Source organism: Castor canadensis, chromosome 9 (genome assembly GCF_047511655.1).
Source record: "Castor canadensis chromosome 9, mCasCan1.hap1v2, whole genome shotgun sequence".
Taxonomy (NCBI): Eukaryota; Metazoa; Chordata; class Mammalia; order Rodentia; family Castoridae; genus Castor; species Castor canadensis.
The window spans coordinates 116,835,412-116,855,807 of NC_133394.1; the positions used below are offsets into that span (position 1 = coordinate 116,835,412).

Below are 20,396 nucleotides of genomic sequence, written 5' to 3' on the forward strand. Positions count from 1 at the left end.
GCCATAAATATCTACTTTGGGCAGTTTTTATTAAATTATAATAATTATTCTTGAATGGTTAATATCTATGGTAATTTATTTTTTATGAATATAGAAAATGAAGGGATCAAAATGGCCATAATGTACTCTAATTAGTGATAATCTTTTTGTTCTATTGATTTATGATCATTTCTGCTTCTATAAATTTCACTTCATATACGCAGTCTTTGTTTACAATTGGGAAGAGACTAGAATTTATTGCATTTTTCTGTGTATATATATATGGAATCATCTGTGATTTGCATATGTCACAAACCAATTTTCCTAGGAATACACAATGGATGTGTTCTTCAGACAGACGTGGATTGACAAAAGACTAAAGTATGATGGACCCATTGAAATTTTGAGATTGAACAATATGATGGTAACAAAAGTATGGACCCCTGATACTTTCTTCAGGAATGGAAAGAAATCTGTCTCACATAATATGACAGCTCCAAATAAGCTTTTTAGAATTATGAGAAATGGCACTATTTTATATACAATGAGGTAAACATTTTTTCTTTCCTTTTTTTCTTTTATTTTCCCTCTTTCCTCCAGCCTCCCTCCTTCCCTTGTTTTCTACCTTCTTTCCTTCTCTTCCATTTTAGGGACCTATAAAATAAATTTAAATAAGGGCTTGATTTTATTTAATTACATTTTTTCCATCACAGACTCACCATAAGTGCAGAGTGTCCCATGAGATTGGTGGATTTTCCCATGGATGGTCATGCATGCCCTTTGAAATTTGGGAGTTGTAAGTTATAAGAAAATCATTCAAATTTCTGATTACCTCATGTAAACTGATATTTTATATACATATATATGTGATTTTCCATAATTTAGCATTTAAATCATTGTCCATGACAAACAATCATCCAAGGTCTGATTTTAGGAGATTGTTTATTAATACTTTTAATTAAAGAAATACACCCCCAACAAAAACAAAAACCTGTTTTTACAGATGGAGACTGAGTTAGAATTAATAGGTTTGTGGTCAGTGGGAAAATTTAGAGACCTATGGAAATGTATGTATATGTTGGTGATATAACAGAAAGTATGAATTTTTTGTTTCCATTTGTTATGTGTGTGTGTATTTGGAAATTTAATAATTCGTGTTGCAAACAGAGTCTATGCTTGGAAAAAGTCAAATAAGGCTCATTACTTTCTGTCATAAGTTAAAGCATTATAAGTAGCACCGTTAGTATAAAAGTGGCTGAAGCATGGCAAAAGCATAGAGGGAGGTGCGGTTTGAGAGAATATAGCACCTTGTAGACCACATTTAGAAGTTTGGAGTCTATCTAAAACCAAGGGGAAGGCCTTGAAAGGTTTTGCAAAGTGGTGTGGCGCTCTTTGACATTTGTGTAGAGAATGGGTTGTAGAGAGATTGGAGTGGAAGCAGAGGAGAGCTAGAGTTGTGTTTTAATGTGAGGAAGGATGGCAGTGGCTTAGAGTAGCATGGTACTCAAGGAGCAAGTGTGAAGTAGATGTGTTTGGGAGATTTTGTACCAATGAAGGCAAGACGATGAGATGAATGGATAGGAGAGAATATGAAAGTCTTTCCTGAAGCTCCCTTCTCTGAAATGGTAACAAAATGTGATTGCTCTTCTAAGGTCTGCCTCATACATTCATTTCAATCAGAATCTACCAAAAATAGATGCTGGCTTTTACTATTGCTTCAGACTTTCAGTTGCACTGATTGTGAAACTGTTGCCTGCTGTTATCATTGCTCATTGCTTAACTTAATGAGAACCGGCAGTCACCATTCTTTTTATAACCCTAGTAATCACAGTATTAGGTGGGCTAACTGCAAGCTAGAGAAAGCCATTTGCTCCCTGACCAATGGTTTAATGAGAAAAGATAAAAACAGAAAAATACATAGAGAGTGATCTCACTGGGGCCACAATTAAAATCCATTTGTATTGTAATAATTTAAATTTCATCCATGAGAGTTCTTATCTAGATGAAGTCTTCTCTACCTCCTATGCTTCCCAGTGACTTGAGCATAGTTGGTGTACAGTCGGGCTTTGTAGAAAAATAAAGAAATCATGCTTTGGAAGGCGAGTTTTTTGGATTGGGGATTTAAAAGAGAGCACATCATAGTCAGCATGTAATTTTCCTGGGAGAATTAACCCTTAATTTTTCCAGATGGAGAAGAAAACACTGCTATGTTTATAATTCAGAGGAATGAGTAAAACAGGAATGAAAAAGAATATTGTAAGAAGGTAGGGTTAGCCAAGAAAAGGATACTTGCTTTAAAAGATCATAGACAAGAACATAGTGTTTAGGACTTTAAATAAATGATTGTGAATATATTTCAGGAGATAAATGCTGATACATAACTGTGTCATACTTAATGACAACACACTCCTCACACTTTGCTTTGCTAGGTTGTTTATAAAGAGAGTCTTTCTGGATATGAACTCCTTTTGTAGAATTAAACAATTCCACGGAGGACCTCCTGTGTTCTAATAATTTTAGGAAAGATTGTAGGGGAGTGAAGCTATCTGTTCTGGGTAGACTGGTAAGCAAGCAGCTGGTCTCCATTTGCACTGAATACCGAATAATAGAAAATGGGCTCAAATTGCCGCTGGGAAATATTTGTTGAAGATAGAAGAGAAAATGTTGTGATTTTAAGTGTTTAAAGGTAGTGGAACTGGTTGTGTAATTATATTCCCCAGAGAGCTACAAACAGCATAGCCAGTTGTTCCTATAGAATGGTTCCCAAATATAATGGGTATTGCTCAGAAGCTGAGAGTAGAAGAGGTGACCCCTGCAGAGCTCGCCCACCAGTAGGATTTGTTTTTGTTTTGTTATTGTGTGTTTAGAGGCAGCATCTGGTACATTTCTAAATGGTAGAACTGGATTAGTGTGAAAGAAGTCAGTGTTGGTCAAGCTCTGGAAGACAGTAAAAAAATTGGATTTTGGCAGTACTATTTTGGGGGTTTGATATAGCTGCTCTTTTCCAGCTGCCTAGCTTATTGGCATGGAAACACGTTTAAGTATATTGATTCAGAAGTAGCTGGGTACATGCCTTACTTGTAGTCTTTCCTCCAATTCTTTGGCACACAAAAAATAAATCCTGCTGAGTTGCAAGGTTATTTGTTGAATTTGTGTAGTCTTCAAAATTGTAGGCATGTTTGAATAAATCATAATAAAAATGGTTTTCACTTATTCCGTCTTTCTTGGACATGTGTCTTATTAAGTGTTGACCAGAATAAGAGCTCTGACTCTAAGCACTTCCTCTGCTCTCACTCAGATGCATATCCAAAGAGCGAGATGATCTACACCTGGACCAAAGGTCCTGAGAAGTCAGTAGAGGTGCCCAAGGAGTCTTCCAGCTTAGTTCAGTATGACCTGATTGGGCAAACAGTGTCAAGTGAAACGATCAAAACGATTACAGGTGAGATGCTTAATGGTTAAACTCAATATGCTATTTGGTCTCAGCAATAGAGTTTTGTCCTAGCCTTTTCATTGAAATATCTAGTGTTTATATGGGAACAACAAAAAATTTCCAGAAATAGAACTGATGTATAAACCACAGCTTATTTATACTTGTAGTCTTATTTCAGTTTAAAATAAATTCTGAGTTGGTGAGATGTGAGAAGTGAGTTGGTTTTCTTACTCAGAAACAAAAGTCAGTAATAAAATACATTAAAACTATTTTCAACAAAATTTTGAGCAAGAAGTCTGGCTTTGCTTCTTTGGTGTTTTTGAAAAACAATTTTTTTAGTCTTGCCCAATTTTACAGTGTTACCTTCCCCTCTTTTCCAAAGTAAAGCAAAAGCTAAAGCTTAATTACATGGTTTATTAAGGGTAGACATTAAAATTGTTATTACATGAGTAGCTGGATGGCTATTATTGATGATTCTTGGTCTTTGAAATGTAAATGGGATGAATCATAGGATTTAGCTTTTATCATATTTAATGTGAAAATTGGCAGATCATTGCTTGTTCTAAAATTGTTCCTTCTATACAAGTATCACCAGGAAAAAATATTAATGATATTTATTTAATTCATCTGTGCTGCCATAACAAAAATATCATAAACTGGGTAGTTTATAATGAACAGAAATTTATTTCTAACAGTTCTGGAAGTTGGAAAGTCCAAGATTATTAGTGTCATCAGTTTCAGTGTCTGGTGAGAACTTGTTTCCTGGTTCAGAGAATTGAGCCAGGTGTCTTCACATGAAGACTCTTACTGGGGAATACAGATGGGGTGGGGGGTGGGGGGTGGGGGTTCTTTTATAAGGACCCTAATCCCATTTATGATGTCTTCATTCTCATGATTTAACCACCCCCTCCAAAGCCAACTTCTAATGCCATGCACCATAGTGGTGATTAGGTGTGAACATACGAATTTTGAGGACCCAGACCACAGCAATAGTTAAAATTTATTCAGCTCTTGCTATCTTACAGGCACCATTCTAAACTCATTGAATAATCACCTGTGTTAGTCATTTTGTTGCTATGACAAATACCTAAGAGAAACATTATAAAGGAGGAGCGATTCCTTTGTCTCATGGTATCGGTCCATCGCCTGCTAGTGTCATGGCTTTTAGACCTGTGGTGAGGCAGCAACATCTTAGCGGGAAGAGCATGGTGGAGGAAAGCTGTTCACCTCATCACAACCAGGAAGTAGAGAGGAGGAAGGAGCCAGGGAGAAGACATAACCTTCAGAGGCTTGCCCCTATTTCCTCCAGCTAGCATCCACTTATTTAAGTTTCTACAACCTCCCAAAATAGTGCCGCCAGCTGGGGATCAGGACTTCAACATATGAGCATATGTGGACATTTCATATTTAAATCATAACACCACTCTTGAAGTAGATGGTATTACCATCTTCATCTTGCTGATGAGGAATGTGTGCATACAATATATTTATATAACTTTCTTGAGCTATACAACTATTAAATGGAAAATCTAAAATTCAAACACAGGCATTTTGAGTTCTGAAAAGCTTTTTTATTTTTACTTTTTTGGTGGTAGTGGGGTTTGAACTTAGTGCCTTACAATTGCTGGGCCAGTATTCTAACACTTGAGCCACACTTCCAGCCCTTTTTGCTAAGGTTGTTTTTGAGACAGAGTCTTTCATTTTTGGCTGGGCGGGTCTGAACTGTGATCTTTCTATTTTATGCTTCCCACCATGATTGGATGACAGATGCATCCTACTGCACCCAGGTACTGGTTGAAATGGGTCTCATGAACTTTTTGCCTGATCACAGCCTCACAAGAAGCTGGAATTACAAGTGTGAGCCACCAGCACCCACCTTGAAAACCAAGGTCTTGGATGCATATCAGAATGTTATATTATTTGAAAATTAGTAGTAATTGTAAGATTTGGAACAAAGGTGTGAAATGATGAAGTGGTTTTTGTTTTAAGAAAAAAGTTGATAGAGTAATGGTGTGAAGGGACAATGAAACTAAAATAGTCAAATTTGGGAGATGGAGTTCAGGAGAATGGAGATTCAAGGACAGCTCAGGCAAAAAGTTCTTGAGATCTCATCTCAACCATTAAAAGTTGGACACAGTTTTTTGAGCCTGTTATCCCAGCTACATGGGAAACATAAATAGGAGGATTGCTATCCAGGCCAGCCAGGGTGTAAATTCATAACCTTATCTCAAAAATAGCAAAGCAAAAAGAGCTGGGGGCATGGTTCAAGTGGTAGCGTACCTGCCTAACATGGGTAAGGCTCTGGGTCTAAACCTCACTATAATAAAAAATAAAAATAGTCAAACTCATAGAATCAGAGAGTAGAGTGGTGGTTACCAGGGGCTGAGGGAAAAGGAAAAATGAGGTACTGGTCAAAGGGCACACAAAGGGCCTAGATGGCTACTGTCTGACACAATGTCTATTGTTAATGATACCATGTTGAATACATTAGTAGGTAGGAAGAGATTCTTGGGGGCAATGGACAGCTTTAAGACCAGTTGTGGTGATGGTTTTTACTAGTGTATACTAATCTCCAAATTAATGACACTGTATAGTCAAATATGCATAGCATTTTGTATGTTAATCATACCTCAATAAGATGCTTTAGAAAATTAAGCATAAATAAAATGAGGGTAAATTAATTGTGAAAAATAAAACTGTTGTATGAGTTCTTGTTAAAAATTTATTTTAGCCTACTGTGTCCTCTATTAAAGCTATTTTGTATAAGTCCTCATACTCTGCTCCTGTATATATTCCTATGGCTTTTATCTTCAAACACCCGTTGAGACTATCATCATTTTGAGGATATCTTCTTCACATCAATTATGAAACTAAACAGAAGCCTTCTAACAAGGCACATTGCTTCTAATATGTACAACAAAAAAAGAAAAAGAAAGAAAAGCTTTGTGAAAGACTTTTATTTTCCAGTGTGTATATGGGGTTTTCAGACATATCTGGGGAGATTTGAGGTTTCTGAACCTTGGACTTCAGTCTGTGAACAAGGTCAGTGCCTCCTAAATAACTTTCTAAATATGCTTCTTTCAGAGATGGAGGGGGTGGATCTAATTAATATATATTGTAAACACTTATGCAAATGTCACAATGCACCCCCTGTACAACTATAATATGCTAATAAAAAGCAAACAAAAATGTGCTGCTTTCAGGTGTAACAGTAAAATATTTATCAGCAGTTTCCCGAAATTTTAGGGCTTCTTTCACTGATTAGCTTTTTAAGTTATACCTCTATGTTACACATATCTGTTTGTATTTTTGTTCATAGAGCTAATACTTAGAAATACAGCCCTTTCCTAAAATTAAGGCAGCTCCTCTTTAAGCTTCTATGTGTATATGTGTATGAAGTACATATGAATGAGATATATATTTACATTTATGTAATGCTTATATAGTTCACATATGAATGAAATATATACATTTCATTTCTTTCCAAAAATTAAGCTGTATATTTTCATGTGTGTGTATATGTGTTTCCATTTTTTCCAGTGGTTTTCTATAGAAGTTATATATAAGATCTGCCCTCAAAAAATTCTTAAAACAAAAGCTATTTGCTTTAGCAGTATTAGGCTTTTAAGATAGAAAGAGTTGCAAAACTTTAAAAAGGTCATAGTCCAGTTTATTAAATTGTTAAACAAGTGTTTTTCTGAGTAATGATTTCCAATGTCACCCTCATTCCATTCCCTGTTCTGTACCCCCGGTAGGAAGGTATGTATTTCTCATTGTTTGTATTAGGCACAGAGCATAATTTTTTGGTTCAAAATACTGTTTGTTAGTCTGAATTCTGATTATGAAGCCATTGAACAATTGCCTACAGAACGAATAATGTGTTTCATTTCCATTTTTGTTGCAGGTGAATACATTGTAATGACAGTTTACTTTCACCTCAGAAGAAAGATGGGCTATTTTATGATTCAGACATATATTCCATGCATCATGACAGTGATCCTTTCTCAAGTTTCATTCTGGATAAATAAGGAGTCCGTTCCAGCTAGGACTGTATTTGGTAATAGCAATTCATTTCTTGGGTGTTTTTGTATACATTACGTTTTGATTATGATTCATGAGAATAGCCCTTAGATATTTCTAAGAAAATACTGAAGACTAATATATCAACTTCTACTGAATAAAGACTAATATAAGCTTTCATTTTTAGCTAGTCAATGAAAAGTAATAATTCTTGGGGCGGTATGGGCACTTTGTCTCTTCCTCTGAGGTCCCATCAGATTTCCATTGTTGAGAACCAGTCAGGTGAAGACTAAGTGTGAATCTAGATATAATTTCACTTTCAGTGATATTTTTGGCCTCCTAGCATAATGCTGTGTAATTGAATTAAAATTATATCTAGGTGTTAAAATGAATGCACTGAGAGCTTAAAATAAAACAAATAAAATTCATGGCTGAATGAATATGAAAGTCTTAGGATAATTTAGCTTTTAATGAAGGAAATAAAATGCAAATGGTTTAAATGTATTGAATTGGAAGGTATTATGTGCCTAATTTATAAACTCATTGTTATATTCTGTCTACATAACTTTTTTTCTAAGCCAACATACTTATTCTTTTTGTTCTCAGTATGGTTTCCTATATAGAGTTCTATATGATATGAAGTTCAGAACATATGAGTATATAGTTTATTTTTTATTTTTGTGTCTGAGGCAGGATCTCATGGTATAAACAAGTCAACATATGGCCGAGACTGACCTCAACCTCAGGGGCTTCTTGCCTCTGCTTTCTGAGTGCTAGGGTTACAAGTGTGTGTTACCAAACCTGGCTTAAGAGTGTAAAACCTTTGTAACTGTTAACTAAGTCTTTTATACATCAGTTATACTTCTATATCATAAAAGTACTTATAATTTTATCTATTTTTTCCTCTATTTTTATTTATTGTTAGTAGCAAGAGCATTTCTTGATGGGATTAGAAGGAAAATGAACAGAGTTTTTCAGGAATGGAGGCTTAGTTCTTACAAAAGACGAGTTTCCCTTTGCTTTTCTATTTGATAGTGTCAAAGCCATGGTGCAAAGTACCTTATCCTACAACAGCTAAAGGAAGATGATAAGAATTGGAAGGAACAGGAACTTTTCATTTACCTCCCTATCCTCTTAGAGATAGGATGTCATAGTGTCTTTGATGAATCTGAAGTACTCCATAGATAACCACCCACCCTTTAATCTTGAAGGTATTTGAGTCCTACTGGAGAAACTCATATGCATGTGAATGTTGGGAGGCAGGTGTGATGTCAAAGTGAGCATGGAAAATAATACTATGTGCTTGGTAGAGCTGTGAGCTTTCAGTTAAGGTGTAGCTGTGTATTTGAAGTGTGGACTAATTTTTAGCTGCTAAATATAGGGGTGAAAATGAGAGTAAACCGTATATGTAAGCTTTGGATGCTAACAGAGCAGGATTTAAAATCCAAATCTGCCATTTATTTTCTCCATCCATAACATTGTATTAGCACATGTCTTCCTCACAGACTAGTGAGAATTTAAAGAGTTATGTATAGTCCTCAATACAGGGTGCATGATACAATTATTGTATGTTACTTACTCTCTTTTATACTTTTCTTGAATAGAAGAGACTTATTTTGTTCAGACTTGGTTTCACTGGTTTTTGAAGAAAACCTATATCTTTCCAGTGTGTACTACCAGGCATTCTGAAGTTCTTGATGCTTTTTTAAATATTGGGTCTTTACACATCATGTTCAGAGGCAGCCTAACTAGGCAAGAAATAATTGCTGAAGTTGAGCACAGATTCAAGTCCCATAACTTATTCCAGCACAAAAATATTAAAATATTAGGAACTGGCATCATTAAATCTTTTAAAATGTTATATTTATTTAAGGCTTTACAAATAAGAAAAACTGCATATAATCATACTTTTCTATGGGCCTAAAAACTGGGGCAGAAAATAAATAATCTGTCATAGATACCCATGATGAGGAGGTAATAGATGTTGGTTTTAACCCAGGTCTACCACTTACTAGATATAACCTTCATTACTTCTGCCTATTTCCTCACATGTTAAAACAGCCTACTTCATAGGGCAATTGCTCTGAGCAAATTGAGTTAATTTGAATAAAATACTTGAAATAATGCCTAGCACAATACATACTATTTTAGTACTATTTACTAGTAAAGCATTCCATGTCAGCCTCTACCTCTTCTGAGAATCGCTGCTTGATACTATAGTGTGAATAAACTGAGTATTTCAGTACCATTGAATTAGTTGAAAAACTTTGAATGCTTTCTTGACTAATTACAAACTGGCAACTACTGTTCTATCTCACTTGCCCTCCCCTAAATACAAGAAAGTATAAGGAAATTAAGTAGCATGCAGTAAGAGTGGTAGTATTATCAATGCCAATCATGACAAGATTTGCTATATAGTACTGGGGTTATGTTATTTAACTTTCTCAATAATTCAACCAGGTAGGCCCTGTTAATTTCTTATAGATAAGGAAAATGGCTCAAAGATATTAAGAAACTTGTATTGTCACACAATTACAATTGGTGGATCCAAGACACTATCTGTCTAACTTTGCGAACTCAGTAATTCTGTTTTTACAGGGGGTGTGGGATGTGGGAGCTTGTGGAGCATTTCAGAGCTGCTGGGTGAGATTGTCTGGATGTGTGCTGAAGATTATTTGTGAGTAGGATCTGCATTTGGAATTTGGAATTTATCTCTGTTTGTGCCTATCTACCAAGATACTGATTTCGATTGATCAGAAAATTATGTCAGTAATTAAGTCTTCAAAACCTTAAGATGTGTCAGAATGACTGTTCATTGTGAATCTAAAACAGCGATTTCCTAGGAAAGTAAAGTCTTTATGGCTTTGGGACATGAATGATCTATTTCATGTGAGATTTAGGTGAACATGAATTCGGGGTTAGTGTTTTCTTCCTTAACTCTCATTTCCCTTTTAATTTATAATGGAATAATCTGCTTGGTCAGAGATATTACTAGAGTCCATGCAAAAACTAACCCCCAAAACATTAGCATAAATCTAAGAAGCAGAGTATGCTAAATTCTTTTTAAAGCCCTTCTATCTCCAAACTTGTATGACTTTAAGTTTTCTAATTATTCCAGTATGGTAAAACATTAAACACAAGTAGTTGCCAGCTGGCATATCTAAACCACTGCTATTTCATTTTCTCAGAATGGCCAGCCAAAAATTCACTCTTGTGTACAGTCTTAGCCTACTCTTACATATCCTGTCTCAATTCCTGGGCCAGCCAATATGGTGTATATTCAGCATTCTAAATGCAAAGTCTGGCATGAATTCTTGAACATATTAAAAAAAAAAAGAAGTATGGCTTTGAAATGTTTTCAGGGTAGAGTCACCCAAGCCACTTACAAAACAGCAATTTGTTCATGGATGCAGAGAAAGCATGAATTCTAACCTAAAGGACTGGTTTCTATTTGCTAGTCCACTGGTGCTTATTTAACCAAACATTCCACCTGAAGCCCCATGTAATAAGCATGTCATTCTAGTGCTTTCTTCAAATTTGGACACCAAACAAAGAACCTCTTAACAGAGATTGCCACCTTTAAACCAATTTTAACCCAATTATTTATGCCAGCCATTTTCTTAATTTTTCCAACAGTCATAAAATAGAAACCATAATTTCTCGAGAGCTATTCTGTAAACTTTAAAATCAAACTGAACCAAAAATGAAAGAAAAAATGGAAAGAAACCTCATATCTAGATTTTTTTATATCTGTGTCCACACATCATTTAATTATGAACTCATTGATCTGTCCCCCCTAAATAATCAGAATGTGACTTTTGGATTTATTGCTTAATGACTGGCATTAGTATTCTGCTTATTCAATATTAGTGGAAGATGAAGACCAACCATAATTTTTGTTTCTCAGGAGAAATCATTATATTGCAAAAGAAAATTTATAAACTAGCATGGGGAGTCTTAGGTTTCTTATGTTTGAATTTAGGTTTCCTTTTTGGCTAACACATTATGGTCTCTTTAGATTTTTCTGAGTACTAAGTAGCATTCTTATTTGGACCGCACTCTTCATATTTTACTTATAAGTGCTTTCTGTATCAATTCTATGACATTAGAAGAAATGCTCTGCTTATATATTTTAGAAAGTTGTAGAACACTGTTGAATTCTACAACAGTTACATTTCAATTGCTATGAAAAAGAAGAAACATTTTTTAGTTAGTCCTAAATTTTGCAGCTAAAGTTTTTCAGTTATTTTAGGATTTACTCATCTATCTCACAGCCAATGTGAGAATAGTGCCTTTTTTCCCCTGACATTTAAAATGGATGCCTAATTGTTCCAAAGCCTCTTTCTGAAACAAACTCCAGCAAATTCATCAAGTTGCATTTTATTAAGATATATATACTTAAATGTATAAACTTATTTTAAAGTGTACTTTTGGCTAATAAACTGCTAAAAATCATAATATGTTTTTATGAGGGAACACAATCAAACCTCAATTTTTCCTCTGTATGGTTTATAGAGTGTTTTTTAAAGCCCTATAGCTTGTGCACTACACAGACTTCAATTTTTCCATGATTTAAGCATCAGTGATTTAGAGGGAACTGCAACTGGAATTAGAGAAAAAGATTGTTCAGGGAGTGGAAAACTGGGTTTTGTTTTCTGTACATTTAGCAATTAAATATTAATTGTAATCCCTGAAGCAGTACTCAACGTGTTTGCCTTTGAGGAGACTCTACTCAAATCAAGGTGGAAACAAGGTTTACATACGTGGGACAGAAAGGGAATAGCACAAGGAAGAATATAATTAAATTCTAAGTTGAGGATCCAGTATTATTAACCACAAATCAAAATTGTTGTATGGGTGCACTATCTCTTTGGTTGAACATGCATTATTTGCCTTCTAGCTGGGGATTGTGGTGAATTGGAAAATATAGTTTAGATGCCTTCATCGTTGTTATGGTCATCATCATCACTACCACCATAATCACCACCACCACCACCACCACCATCATCATCTTCAGACACCTGATGTCTCAACATCAGGGCCTATCCGAGGTGTTATGTAGAATGGATATAGTAAGTAAGTAAGTCCTCCTAGGGATTTTGAGGCTTCACTAGGTAATATGTATTAGGTAGACAGACATATGGAAAAGGAGATAATTATACAAATATTTGCATCATCAAATAACGCATTGTTCTGTAGCTCCAGTGGCAAGTGAAAACTTTCTTCTATCTCTCTCTTTCCCTCTCTCTCTCTTTCTCTCTCTCATTTCTTTGAGACAGGGTTTTGTAGCTTAGCTTGACATTGAGCTCACTATGTAGTTCAGGCTGGTCTCAAACTCACAATTCTTCTGCCACCACTTCCTGAGTACTGGGATTACAGTGTGTACTACCATGCCTGGCTGGTAAGTGGAATTTTTCTACTGAGAATGGAGGCTGACATTGTCTATAAGCTGTAGAACAAGTTTTCCTGGAAGTAGTACTTCAGAAGTCTCTTGATTGACGAGAAGTACCTCTATTCTTACTGCAAATATTTCCCTGTCAGCTATAAACTGATGGGTGGTTCACACCCATATTGTAGAACCCAAATTGTTCTAGAAGTCTATTTGTCCAGGAATATACTTTGATTGTTTTAGTAAATTAGTATTATGAACTTCTAGTATATTTATTATTTTGATTCAGTAGATAATATTCTGTTAAAAATAAGGACATATATAAGATGTGCTTTTGCTGGCAGTAATTCTTAGTGGCAGTGGGCCATGATTACCCAGGAAATTCTGGTGCTCCAGTTTAGGAAGCCAATGTTCCCATCTTCTCCTGGTTGAGGGTTCTTTTTGTTGAGAGTCACTGCATCAGTGAATCATTCTTCCTGCTAAGTGTATGTACTAATTCCTTAGGTACATTGGCTTAGATTCTGGTATTGATTCACTATATATGCTATGACCTTTACATACTTTTCACTTTTACAGCAAACCCAGTACGTAGGAATGAAACCCCAATGAATCTTCCAAATATAATCCATGCAACATTGAGCCAACAACTATAAGAGCCAAAAATTGAATGTATCAACCACTAGGATTCAAATCTTCTATCAAAGATGGTTTTGTTTGAGTTATTGGAACCTATGTTAACCTCACCCCACCTAACTCTTTGGGGTTTATTTGTTTGTTTTTGCATAGAGATAAAAGAAGGATATTCTGTGTCTTTGCTCTTTTGCCCTAAAGGGATAACCACCGTACTCACTATGACCACACTGAGCATCAGCGCCCGCCATTCTTTGCCCAAAGTGTCCTATGCTACTGCCATGGATTGGTTTATAGCTGTCTGCTTTGCTTTTGTATTTTCGGCCCTTATTGAGTTTGCTGCTGTCAACTATTTCACCAACATCCAAATAGAAAAAGCCAAAAAGAAGACATCAAAACCTCTTCTGGAAACTCCAGCTGCTCCAGTGCTTAGAGAAAAGCATCCTGAAACAACTCTGCAGGTATTTGACTTAATCATCTTCAGTCTATCATTTTTAGCTTCTTGGTCAAATTTGTGTTGCTAGAGGAAAAGTAGAACTTGGAAATATCAGTGACAATCTCTAAATAAGAGTCCAGGAAAATATAAAAAAAGACATTTAGGAGTTCAAATTTTGAAATAGTGGCGACTAGCTTAAAAATTAAATTGCTCTTAATGAACTAGATATAGATAAAATTGGTTTTTTGTTGTTGGTTGGAAAGTTTCTTTCAAAATATAAACTTTTTCACAGAAAGTGGCAAGTTTGTTTATACCATTAAGGGGAATCTGTGAGTGTAGTCGAGTGGGTTGGAAAGGGGTTTAGTGGAGTACATTGAACAAAGCAGAGAAGTGATTTTTTTTCTTGTGGTCTTGGTGATAGACTCCAGGACACTGTGAATGCTAGGCAAGTGCTCTACCACTTGAGCAGCATCCCCAGCTCAAAGTGATGGTTCTTAATGTGGCTTCAATTAGAACAATTCCATGGGATTGGATGTGACCTGTTCCATTGCATTAAAGAAGAGAAGAAAACCAGCAAACAAGAACACCCATAATTTTAATTGATGTGCATCCAAGATTGAGAATTCTTGCTGTAAGGAGACATATTTAAGAGAATGTAAAAAGCTTAATAAGAACTACTGTAGTTTACATTTGGCTTATCAGAGATTCTGTGATTAAACAAATGAAGTATCTTTTCCCACATGGACTCTTAATTGTATAAATGATCAAGATCTTCATGGAAATAAGGAAATTAGACAGGTGGCCTTTCTCTTTTCATTCTTCTTTTTCTCCCTCCTCCTGTAGATGCTACAAATCATAGTATAAAACTCCTTTATCCTGTATATACACAAATCCAAGTGTGATAGAAATCATCAACTTAGCTTTTTACAAATGACAGCTCAGTTCCTTCTTCATTCATTCACTAACTTATTGCCAGCTATGGGCAAGACTCTATGTATAGTCTAAGAATCAATAATGTGTTTAAAATACCCAACATGTATCCTGCAGTATGGAGTTTGCATTTATTTGTCCAGGAGGGAGGGAATGCAGACTACTTAAAAAATGTAAATAATAAAATAAGTAGTATATTAGATAAGGATAGTGCCGTAATAATGGGACAGCACTAAAGGGGTCAGGAAGTGGGGAGCAGGGTAAGAAGGCTCATTTCTCAGAGACAACAGTTGAACAAATGTGGTTAGGTGTGTACCTTGACAGGAATGACCTGGCCAGAGTCTTACAGTTTATATCTCCCTTCCAAAAGGGCTGTGGGTGCTGACAGATCTGTTAGAATGGCCTGTGAGTAGATAGGAAAATGAATGTCTTTCCATTAAGTAAGTTTAAGGCAAGCTACTCATAAACTACTGTAGTTCCTTTGAATTGAATTCGTTTCATCAAGATTTTCTAAATCATCAGAATGCATTTTGCAAACTATTTTCAGTTTAAAAAAATACTGAGTATATAATTTCATTCTCGTCCCCATTCTCCTTGGTAAACCTAAGCCTTCTTCTGCTTTTTATGGCTGTTCTATTTTGTTTTTGTATTGAAGCTTTGATCAAAGAATTCTATTTATGGCTTCTTTAAAAACATCAAATTTTGGACTTGCTTTTCTTTTTTGATTATTGACTCATGATTTTATTTTAATTCCTTTTTTGTGGAGGTTACTTTTATTCTAGTTTCTTGAGTTTACTTTGTACTAATTTATTTTCACTGTTTCTTATTTAATAATAAGTTTCTTTTATTGCAGTGAGATTTCTTTTGCATATAACTCTGGCCATGATTCATCATTTTGATATACAATATTATCATAATTATTAAGAATTATTTGAAGATAATATTAAAATTTCCAAGTGGAATTTTTTCATTTATTTAACTCTATTGTAAATTTTTAATTTCATCGGATGTGTTCTGAAATATTACCTATACTGACTTACATGTTACAGGTAGTCTCATTGTGACCTAAGTTATGCCAAAAGATTATAAATGGCAATTGAAAAATGTTAATTTTTAGTTATTATAATCGATGTTCTTGAAACATTATTTTGCCATTTTAATAAGGTATTTCTAGTGTTCAGATTATTAAAATACTAAAATACATGAAATATTTTTGTTTTATACATTTTGGTGCTATGACATTCAACATTTAAAGTTTCACAACTGTACTATATCCATATCAGTCTATGCATTTAATCATAAAATGGATTTTAATTCTCTCTCCCCTTTAATGTCTTTGAATTTGATTTGATTTCATTGTTTTCTTTTCCTTTTTTATTTTTTTAGGTATTGAGACTCAAACCCAGGGCCTAGCACATGCTGTATAATTACTCTACCACTGATCTACACCACAGCCCTGATTTTAATAGTTTTCCTCCTTCTTTTTGTTTCTGTTGTACTGGGGACTGAATCCAGAGTCTTATGCTTAATAGGCATAAGTTCTACCACTTGATATATGCCCCCAACCCCTTATAATTTTTCTTAATATTAACTTTGCCATTGTATTTTTATTGTTAAAGTTTTCCTTTCCCAGTATACTCTGGAAATTATATGTCCTCTTTTTATATCACTAGTGGTTAAATTAAGATTTAAAATAATATATTTCAAATTGAGATTTTTCTAGTAACATTGAAATTAGAAAATATACTGACTGATCCATGTAGCTATGAACTCAGTCCAACTCCAAGATTGCTCATTCTAAAGACTGTAGGTTTGGAAATGTATTTTATATAAACTTGTGTAAATCTCTGTTTAGTGCCAGGCACAGTGGTGTACACCTGTACTACCTGTAATATCAGCTGCTTGGGAGACTGAAGAGGAAGGATGGGCTACATGTGAGATCATGTCTCAAAAAAAAAAAAAGAAAAAGAAGGAGGGATGGGTTAAGGCATGGAACACTTGTCTAGTGCACTTGTAAGCCTATGAGTTTAAGCCCAACATACTGCCAAAATAATTAATAATTAATAATAATGATGATAGTGATAATAAAGAAAAAGAAAAAATTGCTTTTAATGTATTGATGTAGTTCTTTATATTTTTGCAAACTAATGAAACTTACTGTACTTGTACAATGAAGAAATATTAGAAATGTCTTACTCAAAATAAAATCATTTTGCAGAATTCCAAAGATAGAAAGATAACCAATAACCTTCCATTTTCTCCCTGAAACATATCTCTTGACTATGGCAATTGCTGTCACAGGAAATGCTTGGCATAACCCATTCTGATTGTTAAGTCATTTAGATGCAGTGATTTCTCTTTGAGCGCAGTGCACAGGCTGTGTGCACATAACGTATCGAAGGTCTAGAAGATGAAATGTGTTTGTGAAGTGTGAAGAGTTACACCATGTCAGCATTGGGAATGACTAAAATAAAACTAGTCAAGATATGCACTGAGGGACTGTGTATGTGTAATAGCTTACATATTGATGTTCTAAGGACAGTGATCAATGGGTTGTCCCACCCAACTTCTTCTTCTTGTTTAGTTGCATTGAGGTTTGAACTCAGAGCTGTGCTCTTACTAGACAGGTGCTTTACCACTTGAGCCAGCTCTTCAGCCCTTTTTCTCTGTTTTCTCAAGATAGAGTGTTTCTTTCTGCCCAGGCTAGCTTGAACTATGATCCTCTTATTTTAAACTTCCCACAGTAGCTGGGATGACAGGTGTGTGCCACCACACCCCCACCATGGCATCCAGCTGATGGGATCTTGCAAACTGTTTGCTCCAACTGGCCTCGAATTTCCCAATCTCAGCTTCCCAAATTGCTAGGATTACAGGTGTGAGCTACTGATGTCAACCTTTCTATGTCCACCTCCTTTGCCAGAATATAGCTGGCTCAGAGTGTCAGTTACAGCAAGTTCAACTGTGAAGTTAGGAGCACATTAAATGGGAGACAAGTGGGGAGATAGATAAATAGGGAGAAAGAAATCAAGAAGCAGAGAGTTAAAACCAAAATGTTACAACTTATTACTAACATGAAATATTCTAAGAATCTGCTAAGGTTTGGAGTTTCAGTAGAGATTCTAATTAGACAGCTGAAATTTGCTTACGCAAATAAGTATTCCAGTATATGCCACTATTTACTTTTCTGAATGATGTTGCCTTTTCTTAAAGTGTATTTGAGTCTCTAATTTGAAATGGAGTTTAGAGTTTAATGACATTTAGTAGTTCAGTAGTCCTTTGGGAAACTCATTAGTGGCTTGATTCATTGTCGCCATATGTGACCTATGGACTGTTAATGGCCTGGCAGAAGCTCATGATAACCACTTCTATTCTTTGGGGATTGGAAAACATATGGTTTATGGAATATTCATGAAACAAGGAGAAGGTCCACTTGGCAGGATGCAAGGGTAGCTATCCATAGGTTGAGTGTATCTTTGGATATCTCAGGAGGAGCCAAAGCAGTTATTATGTTTCTGTTCATCATTACTTTAATTTTGCCTTTGACTCTGTCCTAATACTTGATATGAGCTACTTCTTATGGTTCTTCATTCCATATGCTTACTACTTTTTAATGTATCTACATAAAGGTGCATACTATTTTGGATGAATCGAATGATTTGAAAAATGAGTAACTATAGAATTTTAAAAAAGAAAGCTCTCTTAACAAAAATTGTATTTAAAAAAATCACTTGGCTATTATTTAGTCCTTTTCAGCCACAAAGTATGCACTAATGTATGCATACTGTATCTTATGAAAACAGAGATATGAGAATAGCTCCTTATTAATTGAACTCTTACTTTGTATAATGTATTATGTGATGTACTTTACATAGGTGACTTAATTGCAAGCTCACAATAACTATTTGCACATGAAGGAACTGAGACTTGCAGGTGTTACATGATCTGTTCATGATAATACAGCTAAAAATGGTAAATCTAATGTTGAAATTAATTCTGTTGTGTTTGTATGGAGTGCTTGTTTTCTTAAATGATTTTTATCATTTTATTTATGATATCTATATAAATAATAGATATCAGGATGTGGGAGGTAGATATATGTATACATATACCTAAGGTATATGTATGGATAGGTATGCATATAGATTAATAATGATCAGTCCAATATAGACTTTTGCTCATATTTCTATGAATAATTAATAATAGTACAGTATTCTGAATACTTACTGTGTGACAATAACAGAAACTTTTACAGGCATATCATCCCTAATTTAATTCTAATGATTTATAATACATGTCCTATATTTAATCTATGTTTTACCAATGAGGAATTTGTTAGCTAGAGATCATGTAATCTGCCCAAGGTCACCTATCTGGTATGTAGCAAGGCTAGAGTAATGTGCTTTATGATTTTAAGCCTCAATCCTTAGTTACTGATTAGATACATTGGGTGAAGGACATGGAGAATGAAATGAATGGTGTTGGTATCATTCACTAGGATAGGAAAGAGAAATGAGCACATTTGATGAAGAAGCTAATTAGTTTAAGTTTAGGTAGGTGGAGATTTCCATAGCAGGAGAGTTTCTCCTTTACCACAATAATGATGGCTTTCATTTATCAAATTGCAAGTTTGCCATATATTAAATTATTAAATATTGCATATTTATCCACTGTCTATATTTCTTTTTCCATTTACCTAATTTATTTTTTCTTTTTATTTTCTTTTTGACCATAGCTATTCTGCTTGGGCTTTTCAATTTTAAAGTGTTCATAGGTTCTTACAAAGCTATTTGCAAAATTAAAGAGGTATTTTCTCTGCTTAAGGCCTAAAATGATATAAATAAAAGAATATATAAACAATTCAAGGTACATCTTGGATTCAATAATTCAAGTGCAATCATGATAATCTTTTTTTTTAACTATCCAATCTTATGAGTCAAACTCTACTCTTATTTCCCAAATGGGTCCATTCTGAGTCGGCTCCAGAGTCTCAAGGACATGGTCTCAAAGGTCCACATCTACAATGTGGGGGCAATGATGGAACCTACTAGAAAGACTAAATTAGTACTTAGCACCCTGTAATCATGATTGTTAGTATCCTTAGTTTCCTTAATAATCTCCACCATTTAAAATATCTATGACCTAATTTATCACTTTGTAATATTCTGTGGTCTTTTGCCTAAATTGTTTCATATGTGATTACTGTATTTACCTAGGTAGCTTGTAATAAATGGATTATGGTTTCATTTTATTTTCCCAGGTAGCACATAATATAGTGTTTAATAGTTAGAGTTGTCTATTTATTGATTATGATCTAAGAGATCACAAAATAGGAAATGTAGCACCTCTCCAAACAACATATTTACCACCAATTTTCAAAAATATGTCTCTTATATAAATTTAGTTTTTATTGGAAATAATTGTGAACATGAGGCAGATGTAAGAAGTGAGTTACAGCAAGTGAACTTTTAGGACAGAAGAATTCTTAGCATTCTTGACTTTTTCCTTGTTTTTATTGATACATGACAAATGTACATATTTATGTGGTGCAGCATGTTTCAGTTCATGTACACATTGTACAG

At 34.7% G+C, this 20,396-nt stretch overlaps 1 protein-coding gene across 4 annotated transcripts in view; it reads left to right on the top strand.

Moving 5' to 3' along the window:
- The window catches only part of Gabra4 (gamma-aminobutyric acid type A receptor subunit alpha4), a 74,906-nt gene that overhangs the window by 15,679 nt on the left and 38,831 nt on the right, over nucleotides 1-20,396 (top strand). The window contains exons 4-8 of one of the 4 annotated variants that reach the window (XM_074042320.1): nucleotides 308-528; nucleotides 693-775; nucleotides 3,278-3,421; nucleotides 7,317-7,469; nucleotides 13,787-13,908. In XM_074042320.1, the coding sequence (XP_073898421.1) occupies nucleotides 308-528; nucleotides 693-775; nucleotides 3,278-3,421; nucleotides 7,317-7,469; nucleotides 13,787-13,884 (699 nt within the window). In that variant the 3' untranslated portion in view covers nucleotides 13,885-13,908. Of the gene's footprint in view, nucleotides 1-307; nucleotides 529-692; nucleotides 776-3,277; nucleotides 3,422-7,316; nucleotides 7,470-13,652; nucleotides 13,913-20,396 lie in introns of those variants that run through there. The other 3 variants (XM_020155067.2, XM_074042318.1, XM_074042319.1) reach the window with 3 other exon arrangements.